Source organism: Fukomys damarensis, unplaced genomic scaffold (assembly GCF_012274545.1).
Source record: "Fukomys damarensis isolate Sample0158 unplaced genomic scaffold, DMR_v1.0_HiC HiC_scaffold_17, whole genome shotgun sequence".
NCBI lineage: Eukaryota > Metazoa > Chordata > Mammalia > Rodentia > Bathyergidae > Fukomys > Fukomys damarensis.
The window spans coordinates 34,885,578-34,898,388 of NW_022900929.1; the positions used below are offsets into that span (position 1 = coordinate 34,885,578).

At 38.8% G+C, this 12,811-nt stretch overlaps 1 protein-coding gene across 1 annotated transcript in view; it reads right to left on the minus strand.

The window, feature by feature from the left end:
* Rtf1 (RTF1 homolog, Paf1/RNA polymerase II complex component) overlaps positions 1-12,514 on the minus strand; it is a gene marked incomplete at its 5' end in the record, with an annotated part of 80,143 nt that extends 67,629 nt beyond the window's left edge. The window contains one exon of the mRNA XM_010625041.1: positions 12,455-12,514. Coding sequence (XP_010623343.1) covers positions 12,455-12,514 — 60 coding nt within the window. The remainder of the gene's footprint in view (positions 1-12,454) is intronic.
* Between the last annotated feature and the right edge of the window lie 297 nt (positions 12,515-12,811).

The following is a 12,811-nucleotide window of genomic DNA, read 5'->3' on the forward strand; positions in this document are numbered from 1 at the left end:
AAAAAAAAAAAAAAAAAAAAAAAAAAAAAAGGTACAAAGCCAAGCTCACCTAGCAGACACATGTATTTTGCTGGCTCATTATGTTAACCCTTTTCTTGACAGGAAGATAGGGAAAAGACATGTCTTCTGCTTTAGTGGACAGTGGGTTATGAAGTAAAGCTCATAAATCCATATCTTTCATTCCATAAGGGTCCCGATCCTATTTTGCTATAGTGACCCTAATACTTCAGGAGGAAATCTATACAGAAATCACCTCTCTTCCTTGCCTGGGTTCCATGCTTGGTCATCCTTAATCTCAGAAAGAATTTGAATTTTTGTCTCATCAACAGCTCAAATAGTGGTATTTTCCTCTTGACTAAACTACTGTAGTATTTTTTTGACTGACCTTTGTCACTATAGCCCTTCCTAAAGATTTTCTTTCTTTCTTTTTTTTTTTTTTTTTTTGGTTTTTTTGAGACAGGGTGACCTGGAACTCATTATGTAGCCCAGGCTGGTCTCAAACTCACAGTGATCCTCCTGCCTCAGCCTCCCGAGTGCTGGGGTTACAGGCATGTGCCACCATGCCTGGCTCTCTCTCTCTCTTTTTTTTTTTATTTTTGAGACAGGGTCTTGCTCTGTAATTCAGGCTGGCCTCTAACTCACAGCGATCCCCTTGCCTCAGCCTCCCAGGTGCTGAAGTTACATGCCCAGCTTTTTTTTTTCTTTTATTGCTACCTGTTTTCAGTACACTTTGATTTAATTAACTTTAGGGGATTGGTCTATATACATAACACATTTCAGTTTCCTTTCCCCTCCTCCTTTCACCTCCTTTTATTTTTCCAGCATCTGATTTTATTTATCTTATAAAATTGCATAAAGTTAATTATCATATGAACAGATTGAAAACCAGGGTAATAGGCCAAAAAACATATAAAACACATACGACAATTGTACTAAGTCAATATACACTTTTAGATACGTTCTCTGCACTGGATTATAATACCTATTTTCCTTATTCCTATTATCTGTCTTTTATTTAATACAAAGTTTTCATAAGAGTAACTTCCTTTGGCTTAGTAAGGTAATACCCATCCTAGGTCTAAACTTGTGCAGGTTACTATAAAAAATATATTTTAAGTATATAACAAAATCATTACCTTCACAATTTACTCTTTTGTTTTTGGCCCACAGTTGTTTTGTTTGTTTGAAGCAAAATCTTTATTGGTACATTTTAATATACATAATGATTAATTCATCATAGAGAATTTGTACCTGTACATGATACATCTTCTTTTTATCCCCCCCCCGCTATGGCCCCTCTTCTCCTTATACAAAAGCTTCATTTTCACTTTTTTCTTTCCTTCCCCCTCCATACTCCCTTGTTCCCCTTTCATTTGAGTACTTTCTTCCCACTTCCCTATATCTATTAAACATTTTAGTCCTTATTTACCTTTTTGGTTTTTCACACAAGAGAAACAATGTGGTATTTAAATGTGTGTATGATTTATTTCACTTAGGAGTATGGTCTCAAGGTCAATCCATTTAGCTGAAATGTCTAAAGTGCATCCTTCTTTATGGCACAGTAATACTCCATTGTATAAAAAACTTATTTTTCCACTCATCAGTTGATGGGCATTTGGGCTGTTTACAAGATTTAGCTATTACAAACTGTGCTTCTATAAACATGGGCACACATATATTGCTATGGTATGATGCTTTTAATTCTTTTGGGAAGATACCAAGAAGAGGGATAGCTGGGTCAAATGGAACCTTTAGCTGTTTTTTGAGAAGTCTCCATACTGATTTCCACAGTGGTTACACCAGTCTACACTTATACCAAAGGTGGAGAAGGGTTCCTTTTCCCCCACAGCCCTTTTAGCATTTGTTGTTAGTTGATTTCTTGATAGCAGCCATTCTTTTTGGAGTGAAATGAAATCTCAGCATTGTTTTACTTTGCATTTCATGAATGACCAGGGATGTTGGATGTTTTTTCATATATTTATTTGCTGTTTCTAATTCTTCATCTGAGAAGTGTCTTTTCATTTAAGATTGATTCTTTAAATTTGGGGGGTGATTTTTTTTTAGTTCTTTATATATTCTAGATAATAGTCCTTTATCTGAATAGCTGGTAAAGTTTTTTCCCCAAACTGTGGATTGTCTCTTCGTTCTGTTGGTGGTTTCTCTTGCTGTGCAAAAGTTTTTTAATAAGATGAGGTCCCAGTTGTTGATTCCTTGTAGCATTTCTTGTGCAGTCTGACTTTTTTTCACAATGTCTTTGCTACTCTTGTGTCCTCAAGTATTCTATCTATTCTCTCTTCCAGCAGATTTAGTGTGTCTGTTTTAATATTTAGATCTTTTTATGTTTTGTTTTGTTTGTTACCAGGGATTGAACTCAGGTCCTTGGCGCTTGTGAGGCAGGTGACAGAAAAACTGAGCTAAATCCCTGGCCCTTAATATTTAGATCTTTGATCTATTTTGAGTTTAAGTTAGTACATGGTAAAAGATATGGGTCTAGTTTCAATCTTTGGCATGTAGAAAGCCAGTTTTTCAGAAACATACATTTATTTATTTATTTTGGTACCAGGGATCAAACTCAGGACCTTGCACTTGTGAGGCAGGCAAGGTGCCACTGAGCTATATCCCCAGCCCTCAGCAACATTTATTAAAGAGGCAGTCTTTCTTCCAGTGCAGAGGCTTGGCTCCTTTGTCCAAGATAAGGTAGCTGAGTATGTCCGGAGTTATTTCTATATCTTCTAATCTGTTCAGTTGATCCTCAGGTCTCTCTTTTTTTTTATTGTCAATACTATGCTGTTTTTGTCACAGTAGCTTAGCTTTGTAGTATAATTTCAAGTCAGGGATTGTGATGCCCTCTGCTTGCCTTTGTTGCCCATGATTGCCTTTTCTATTCTAGGTCTCTTCTGGTTCAATAAATTTTAGAATTGTTTTCTCTAATTCTGTGAGAAATGCTGTTGTTATTTTGATAAGGATTGCATTAAACCTGTATATCAATTTTGAAAGTATGGCCATTTTCACTATATTGATTCTTCCCACCTGAAAACCAGGGCTATCTTTTCCATTTTCTGACATCTATCACTTCAACCTCCTTTTTCAGGGTACTATAGCTATCAATGTAGAGACCTTTTAGTTCCTTCATTAGATTGATTCCTGGTATTTTTTTTTATGCTATTGCGAAAGGTAGTGTTTGCCTAATTTCTCTCTGTGAGTTTCTTATTTGTGTACAGGAATGCTATTTTTTTTTTCTGGTACCAGGGCTTGAACTCAGGACCTTGCACTTGTGAGGCAGGTGCAACACCACTGAGCTAAATCCCCAGCCTTTGCTATTGATTTTTGAGTATTCACTTTATGTTCAGCTATGCTACTGAATTTGGTTATTAAATCTAGAAGTCTTTTGGTGAAGTTTTTGGGGTCTTCTATATAAACTATCATGTCATCCACAAATAATGGTAATGTAACTTTTTCCTTTCCTATCCTTATTCCTTTTATTTCTTTCTCTTGTCTAATTGCTGTGGCTAGTGTTCCCAAAATTACGTTGAACAAGAGAGGTGACAGTGGACATCCTTCTCTTGTTTCTGATTTTATAGTGAAAGCTTACAGTTTTTGTCTGTTTAGTATGATGTTGGCTGTTGGTATGTTGTAGATGGCTTTTATCAGATTGCGATAGAGACCAGAGACCATCTATACCAATTTTCTGTGGCATTTTTATCATGAATGGGTGGTAGACCTTGTCATACATTTTTTCTGCATCTATTGAAAGGATCACATAGTTTTTGTCCTTGGCCCTGTTAACATAGTGTATTACATTTATTGATTTACATATGTTGAATCATCTCTGCATCCCTGGGATGAATCCTACTTTGTCATGGTGTATAACCTTCTTGATAATTTGTTGCATTCTGTTTGCCAGTATCTTATTGAGGATTTTTTCATATATGTTCATTAGGGAGATTGGCTTGTAATTCTCTTTTTTGGTTGATTCCTTTTCTGGTTTTAGACTGAGGGTAATGCTTGCTTCCAGGTATAAATTTGGGAGTATCACTTCCCTTTCAATTTCATTAAAGAGTTTGAGAAGCAGTGGCATTAGGTCTTTAAATTTCTTGTAGAATTCAGCAGTGAATCTGTTAGGACCTGGGCTTTTGTTAGCAGGTTTTCCATTACATCATCAATTTCATTGGCTGATATTGGTTTATTTAGAGTTTTTATATCTTCTTGACTCAGTTTTAGTAATTCATACGTATCTAGGAATCTGTCCGTATCTTCTGTGTTTTCTACCTTATTAGAATATAGGTTTTTGAAGTTGGTTGTAGGGAACAGGGAAAGGGGATGATGTACTAAAATCTCTGCATTAAATCTTAGTCTCCTGCGAGCCATGACAGCACAAGGCAAATTAATTAATATATAGACAGAAATGAGTCTTAGAAAAGAAGCTGTGCTTTGTGCCTGATCAGTGCTGCTCTGTGGGCAGCAAAGACAAAAAGACCTCCAGCTTGCCACACCTGTACTCAGTACAGATGTGACAGATGACTCAGGGCAGAGAGCTCAGTACATGGGGAGAGTAACAAATGTAAAAGGTGACTCAGAGGGCGGCAGCACTGAAAGTCCTAGAAAATGAGGAACTATTCAGATGAAGATTTTTTCCTCCCCAGGATGTCTCCAGCTGGTGTAATGATTTTCTGTGTCTGTTAATATTTGTTTTATATAGTTGGGTGCACTATTTAGTGCATATATATGTATGATTGTCTTGGACTGTTCCCTTTACAAGGATGTAGTCTTTGTCTCTCTTAGTCTTGGCTTGAAATCTACCTTGTTTACAAATAGAATAGCTACCCCTGCTTTTTTCTGGGTTCTTGTTGCATGGAATATTGCTTTCCATCCTTTGCCCTGGAGCATCACAACATCACTGGACCATTGAGGTTTTAGCTGTGACCGAGGCAAAGATGGAGTTATGTCTCCACATGCCATAGCTGGCCTGAAGGCAGGAGAACTAGGTCCTAATCATGAATGATTTTTCCCCAAAACTATGTAGAATTGCTCCCAACAGTAGGCATTGATGAACTTCTGAATTTTTGCAGGATGTTGTGATTTCACCCTTTTCATTCATAATTACATGGATTTGAGTCTTTTCTTTCCTTTTTTTTGGAGGGGTGGATCTTGTACTCAGTTCAGGCTGGCCTTGAACTAACAGCTATCTTCCTGCCTCAGCCTCCCGAGTCCTGGGATCACAGTTGCGTGCCACCATGCCCAGCTTTCTTCCTTTTTTTTTGGCTAAGGGTTTGTTAGTTTTATTTAAATTTTCAAAGAATAAATTCTTTTGTTTTTTTGATGGGGTGGGGATCGAACTCCGGACTTTATACTTGCAAAGCAGGCATTGGAACCACTGAGATAAATCCCTGGACCCAAAAAACCAATTCTTATTGAGTCTTTACATTTTTTTCACTCTCCTTTGCATTAATTTCTGATTTTTATAATTTCCTCGATCACATGAGCTTTGGGCTTGACTTACTCTTATTTTTCTAGAAGCTTCAGATTCAAATTAGGTTGTTTATTTGAGCCTGCTGTTTTCCTGATATGGGTATTCACCACTATAAATTTCCCTCGTGAGACTGTTTTTATTGCATCCCATAAGTGCTGGTATGTTGTACTGTCATTATTGCTTAATTGTAGAAACTGTCTGATTTCTGCTTTAATTTCATCTGTGACCCACTGGTTATTCAGGAGGGTTTTATTTCCATGTGTTTATGAAGTTCTTGTGCTTTCTTTTGCCATTTATTTCCAATTTCATTGCACTGTGGTCTGATAATATGTATGGGATAATTTCAATTTCTTTGCATTTACTTAAGTATGTTCTACGAGCTAATATGTGTTCTATTTTGGAGAATGTTCCATGTGTAGATGAGAAGAATGTGTATTTTGATGTTATGGGGTAGAATACTCTGGAGACATCTACTATGTCCATTTGTTCAAAAGTTTGCTTCAGTTCTAGTATTTCTTTTTTGTTTTGTTTTGTTTTTTGCACCAGGGATTGAACTCAGGACCTTGCATGTGTGAGGAAGGAGACAGCACACCTGAGCTAAATCTCCGGCCCTCGTTGTTGATTTTTTTTGTCTAGTTGATCTGTTTGTGACAGTGGGGTATTGAGGTTCCCTATTACAACTGTATTAGTGCTTATATGATTTTTATGTCTATTAATATTTGTTTTATATAGTTGGGTGCACTGCTATTTGGTACATATATATGTATGATTATTATCTCTTCCTCTTGGATTGTTCCCTTTTCAAGGATGTAATCCTTGTCTCTCTTAATCAGTCTTGACTTGAAATCTACATTGTCTACAAATAGAATAAGGTACCTCTACTTTTTTCTGGGTTCTTTTTTTTTTTTAGTACCAGGGATTGAACTCAGGCTTGTGAGGCAGGAGCCGGAACCACTGAGCTAAATCCCTGGCCCTTTTCTGGGTTCTTGTCACATGGAATATTGCTTTCCATCCTCTGACTTTCAGTCTATGAATCTCTTGGAATTAAATGCGTTTCTTTTTTTTTTAAATTTATTTATTCATTTTGGTTTTTTGAGACAGGGTCGCACTATGTAGTTGAGATTGACCTGGAACTCACTATGTAGCCCAGGCTGGTCTCAAACTCACAGTGATCCTCCTGCCTCAGCCTCCCGAGTGCTGGGATTACAGGCATGCGCCACCATGCCCAACTTAATTGCGTTTCTTGAATGCAGCATATTGTTAGATCTTGCTTCTTGATCCATTCTGCCAGTCTTTTTCTTTTGATGAATTGAGACCATTAATTGATGGCTATAATTGATAGGTATTGTTTTATCTCTGTTATGTTATTTTCCTGTTGTTGTCTTCCTTATTTACTTTTCTATTTAATTTCTTGCTTTCCCTGGTGGATTCATTCTGTTAGGGTTCATGGAATTGTAATCCTTGTTGTCTCTTTTTAACTCCTTCAGAAGACTTTTATATCCTTCAGAATACTTTGGAGTGTTCATTTGGTGGTCATGAATTTCTTCAGTTGCTCTTTTTTTATGGAAGTATCTTATTTCTCCATCAATTTTGAGAGATAGTTTTGCAGATACATCAATCTGGGTTGGAGATTGTTTTCCTTTAGAAGTTGAAATACTTCACTTCAAGCCCTCCTTGACTTGAGGGTTTGTGATGAGAAGTCCTGCTATGATTCTGATGGGCTTTCCTTTATAGATGATTTGTTTCTTTTTTCTAACAGCTTATTTCCCCCCAAGTATTTGCTTTATTGGTCTTTTTGGAGAGGTCATGCTGGTGCTTAAATCCCTCAGGGCCTCCGCATGGTAGACAAGTCGCCACTGAGCTATAGCATCAGCCTGATACATTATACTTTTGCAAAATGTCACCAGTCAGGGAAATGCCCAAAGGGTGCAAGGGATCTCTGTATTATTTTTTTTTCCAAGTGGTGAGAATTTACCCTAGAACTTTGTGCATGCTAGGGGTATAACTCAGCAATAAAACATGTGCTCAGCCTACACAAAGGCCTGGGCTTGATCCCTAGCAAATGCAAAACAAAACAAAACAAAACACAGCCAAACAATCAAACAGAAAAACTGTATGTGGATCTACAGTCATGGCAGTAAAATCTTCAGTTGAAAAGGTAGAAAGCCTTTAACTTATAAGAAAGTCAGCAATTCGAGGACACAAAGGCAAGGTGGGCTGCCTCCGGAGCTCACCCTGAGTGTACTGTGAGGTGAGTGACATCTTGAGTAACATCTCAAGAAGAGCCGTTTTTCTGGGTGCAGAGCCACACACCTATAATTCTAGCACTGTGGGAGGCTGAGGGAGAGGATCCACACGTTCAAGTCTAGCCTGAGTCAATTAGCAACTTGGCAAGAATCTGTCTCAAAATAAAAAATGGGTGGGGATGTAGCTCAGTGTAGAGACCCTAGGTTTAATCCTTAGTTTTAGTCCCTTACCTCTCCCTGATAAATAAATAAATAAATAACTTTTTTTTGGTATCGGGGATTGAACTCAGGTCCTTGTGATTATGAGGCAGATAAAAAATTTTAAAGGAGCCATTTCATATTTATCTTTCCTTCCTATGCTTTCTGCAGTTTTTCTTCCTCTTCTCTCCTCATCCCCGAACTTACAATGCCATTACTAATTCAGCACTGTGCTAGGGCTTCTCTTTGCCTGGAGAATCTTCACTTCACTTATTCAAGCTCTTCAGTTCCTTCTGACATCATGTCACAACTCATTCCCTGGCCACCTCACCTGATAGTGCTCTGTCCCTCTTTTCAATCCAGATGTAGCAAATATTTCCCACTATGTCAATAATATTTTGTTTACTAAGCACTTTTAGAACTACTCACATGCTACCTGGATTACCAGGTTTGTCTTGTAATCCACTAAACCACACAAAGTACCTGCCCCAGGGCTTTGACACCTAGAATGTTAAACTACTGAGAACACAAAAATACAAGAAACTGGCAATCAGGTTTTGTCTAGAGCAAGCAGGCAGCTGATGAATGGCAGTTGATAGACAGCAGTTAACAAAGAGAACAAACCACTGCTCTAAAAGTCATGACACAAATGTGTAAATACCAAATAGTTTCTCTGGTGTGAAAAACTATAATCGTAAATAAGATCCTAATGGTATAACTGACAATGTGAAATAGAAAGAAAAGGGCTAAAGGTGTAGGGGAAGTAGGAAGAGTAGGGGCAAGGAAATAAGGGAAAAGAAAAAAATATCAGAAAATGAAAAAATGGAAATAAAGTGTTTGTAAATAGGGGAGGAGGGGGTGAAGGGAGGGGAGTGGTATGGGGAAAAAATGAGAACCAAGACCTACATGTAAAGATCCCAATGATGAATGTAACTGTACTGTATACCTAAAATGTACCAATAAACTCAATGAGAACAAAAAATCAATAATGGAACTAGTAAAATGAATTGGCTAAAAAAAATCCTTTTCTCTTAGTAAAATTTTTGGTTTTGGCTTTTTGTTTTTGTTGTTGTTGTTTTGAGGCAGGATTTTGCTATATATGGTTCAGGTTACCCTTGAATTCACTATGTAACCAAGGCTGACCTTAAACTTGTAGAGATCCTCTGGTCTCAGCCTAATGTGTTCTGGGACTAGAGGTACATGCCACCATGCCTGGCCTAATTGTTTTTGAGACAGGGTCTCAATATGTAGTTCAGGCTGGCCTTGAACTGCAAACATAACCCAGGCTGGTCTTGAACTCATAACAATCTTCCTGCTTTAGCCTCCTGAATGCTGGATTACAGGTATGTGCTATCATGCCTGGATGTAAAAAATGTTGTCACAGCAAAAAAATACATTATTTCTAATGACTGTCAGAAGGAATAGGATATTTCCAACATTATAGTTTTGTTTGCTGGTGTCTCTAGAAGAGAAGTTTCATCATTCAGGAGGATGAAATTTACTAAAAGGTTCACAAGAATAATGGTCTATTTATAGAGTAAATTACTGGCAGATTTTTCTAGTGGTGGTTGTCGGCTAATCCTTGACATCTGAATAAAGACCATGGTATCCCAATGTAATTTTTATACATGTACTTTTGGAAATAGCTTACTACCCTCCCTGCAGTAAAATATGGTTTCTTAGGTCTGCAAGAATTAGGATGTACTTGGGCCACTTTCTGGAATTCTTTTGTGTGGGTCTTCAGGCACTGCATCTCATACCAGCTAATGGGAACTGTCTGGACATCTGATTCACTGTTGGCCACCACCACTCCAAGCTCATTTTCAGCAGTGGTCAGCAGGTAATTGGACAGTGCATTACCTAGGTATCACTTCGGCCAAGACAATGTCACCTGGGTGGAAACTCTTAGAAATTTCAAGCTTGTCTTTTTTAGTTGCTCAGACATCTTCCTTTTGGATAGTTCCTTGGAAAGAGTTCTTAAGTGGTGTAGACGCTACATATAAGATGAGCACTTTAGCAAAACTCAAATTTTAAAAATATATGACTCAAAAGCAATGTTACAGTTAGAAAATAATTATCTTTTTTGAAATATCTATGTTAGGGAAGGCAGATAAATGAAATATTTGCTCTGGCTATATGGAATATAGGTATCATATAGAAACCACCATATATTAACATAATTAACATAATTAGCATAATTAACATTCCTCCCCCAACATTTATCAGACATAAAGAACTATGAATCTAGTTTTTATAAAGAATATTTCAGATTTTGTCCTATATAAGAAATTCTGCAATCACATACTCTAAATAAACCAGCAACATTTAATTTAAAAACCCATATGCATTTATTTATAGGTCTTAATATAGCAAAATGTAAATGAAAATTGAGAGCACTGTTTTTTAGGCTAGTAACTTTAAAATTTAATTTGAAGTAAAAAATGGAACTTCTCCAGCTAACATATTTATATAAAATTTACCTTACCTTCTGGTTTATGCTCTAAGAATACATGTTATAAAAATCAGTAACAGGGCCCCTCTCTAAGATGGCTAAATGCCAATCACCCTCTGCTGGGTAACATCTGAACCCAGATAACTCACAAGCTGCTGCAGCCCATTGCATCCACTGCTGTTCCACTGGTGCCTTTCTCTGTGGAGGCCTCTGGGGTTGCCAGTAGTCACTGCGCATCTGCAGGTGCAACCCACCATTCCCATGCTATAAGTCTAGGCTCTGAGAGTGAATGCTGCTTGTTATCTCCCTCCTCTTCATTGAAGTCTCCTCTTAAATTTCCCTGTGGACTTCGATTCTCGCTTCAGATCCTTCTTGGGGCCTGGGAATTCAGGTATGTCCTTCTCCTTGAGCCACTATATTCCACTGTTAGAACACCAAATCTTGGAGATGCTTCTTCTCTCCTGCTCACCATTCTGCCATCTTCCCAGAAGTCTCCTCATTTTAAAAATCTTTAGCGACCAGGCACAGTGGCACATAACTGCAATCCCAGCATCTATCTTCTGCTTTGAGTTTTTCTAGAGCCTTGTTCATCTGCTTTGTTACTTGCAGTGCTACTATTTCAGAGTCCAGGTAGGTGGCTTTAAGATTGTTCCACCTCATTGCCCCCTGGGTTTGCCTTTACTGAGCTGGGAGTCTGACTAGCATAGAGCTAGAAATACAGCTTAGAAAATAACAAACTGTGGTAAGTATTTTGTTTTTGTTTTGTTTTTTTTGAGACAGTGTCTCACTATGTAGTTGAGACTGACCTGGAACTCACTATGTAGCCCAGGCTGGTCTTGAACTCACAGCAATCCTCCTGCCTCAGCCTCCCGAGTGCTGGGATTACAGGCATGCACCACCATGCCCGGCCACTGTGGTAAGTATTAATTTGCCACCTTTAATCATATGAACCAGATTTGTGGTTATAGAACAAAATCTAATGAACCAGAAAATTGTATGCAATAACTAAGCCCTCAATAGAGAGATTTTTTTTTACCCTTATGGTAGAAGATTTAAAAGGGTTTGGGGGAAAATAGAGAAATAGAAGAAGAGAAAGAGATTAGAAGCAAAGCTGGAGGACAAAGGAAAATCACACTAACTTTGGTTAAACTGGTGAAGAAGACAGGAGGGGAAGAGAGAAGGAAGAAATAAAACCCAGAACAGAAAAGCAAAACTAGAAAACATGTTCACACTCACATAAAAGCAACAATCAGGAAAAGAGAAAGCAAAATAAGAACAAAAAAGAAAAAGATAATAATTTAAAAAGTCCAATTCAATCATGTCTCTGCTGTCACTGGTAGACAACATGGGCAGACCAAGTCCAGATTTGCATTGATTAATCCCAGCAAGCCAGCAGTAGCTTTATGGTAGAGTACTGAATAATCCCAGCAAGCTTGCACCTTAAGTCCCACTTGTTTCCAGTTATGAAAGTGGAACCAGATTTGTTGAGCTTGCAACAGTCCGTGTGCCCCCTGTTGCCTTAAACTCAGTTTCCTGACCTCCTGCAAACTCGAATTGGGCACTAGATGGAGTTGGCCTATAGCTATTCTGGATTCTGAGCTCAGCCTCTTTCCAAAATGGCCACTAGCCAATAGCCCTCTCTTGGGTGACATCTGAACCCAGACAACACACCCAATCTGGACAACCTGGTGAGACTCTTGTCTCAAAATAAAAAATACAAAAAGAGTTGGGGATGCAGTTCAACATGAAGGCCCTGCGACTCTTAGTACCAGAACAAAAGAAAGAAATACGCTAAGAAGAGGAATTAATATAGGAAAATATGGTATGTTGTTTTACACATCAAATTAAAGATGCTGGTTCCCACCCTGAGACTGCTAGAAGAGTTGGGAATGTATCCTGGTGTTTAGGAAAAGAGATTACCAAATTGTAGAAAACCATTGGAAACTAGAGAAAAGGTGTAGTAGGCTCTGGAGACACTTAAGGTAGTGGAGAGGCAATTAGTGAGGAAGGGTCCAGGCCTGAAATGTGGAGTCCTGAAACAGAATTTCAAGAAGAAAAAGGAGGCTGGACACTGGCGATGGGGGATACCTGGAAAGGGCAGCAGCTTTCGGGGCTCTCTGCGGAGCCCGGGAGAACAAAGTGCACTCCCGGTCAAGCGCCCCCGTCGGGAGGGCCGGCGGGGCAGGCTGGGGTCCAGGGACCACGGTGTTCGCTGCACACTGAGCAGTGCCGGCAGAAACGTCTTCCCCGGGTCACTGACAGCTCCGGGGACTGCGAGGTGAGACAGCCAGGGGACCCCGGTGCCTGGGGCGAAGGGCGCAGACTGCGCTCTTTCTGAAGGGCAGAAAAAATGAGTGGAAGCCGAGCCTTTGTGGACTGCTTGGATCATCGCCCTCCATCCTGGGACTCCGCCCAGGGCCGGAACTATAACGCTGAGTCACTAGT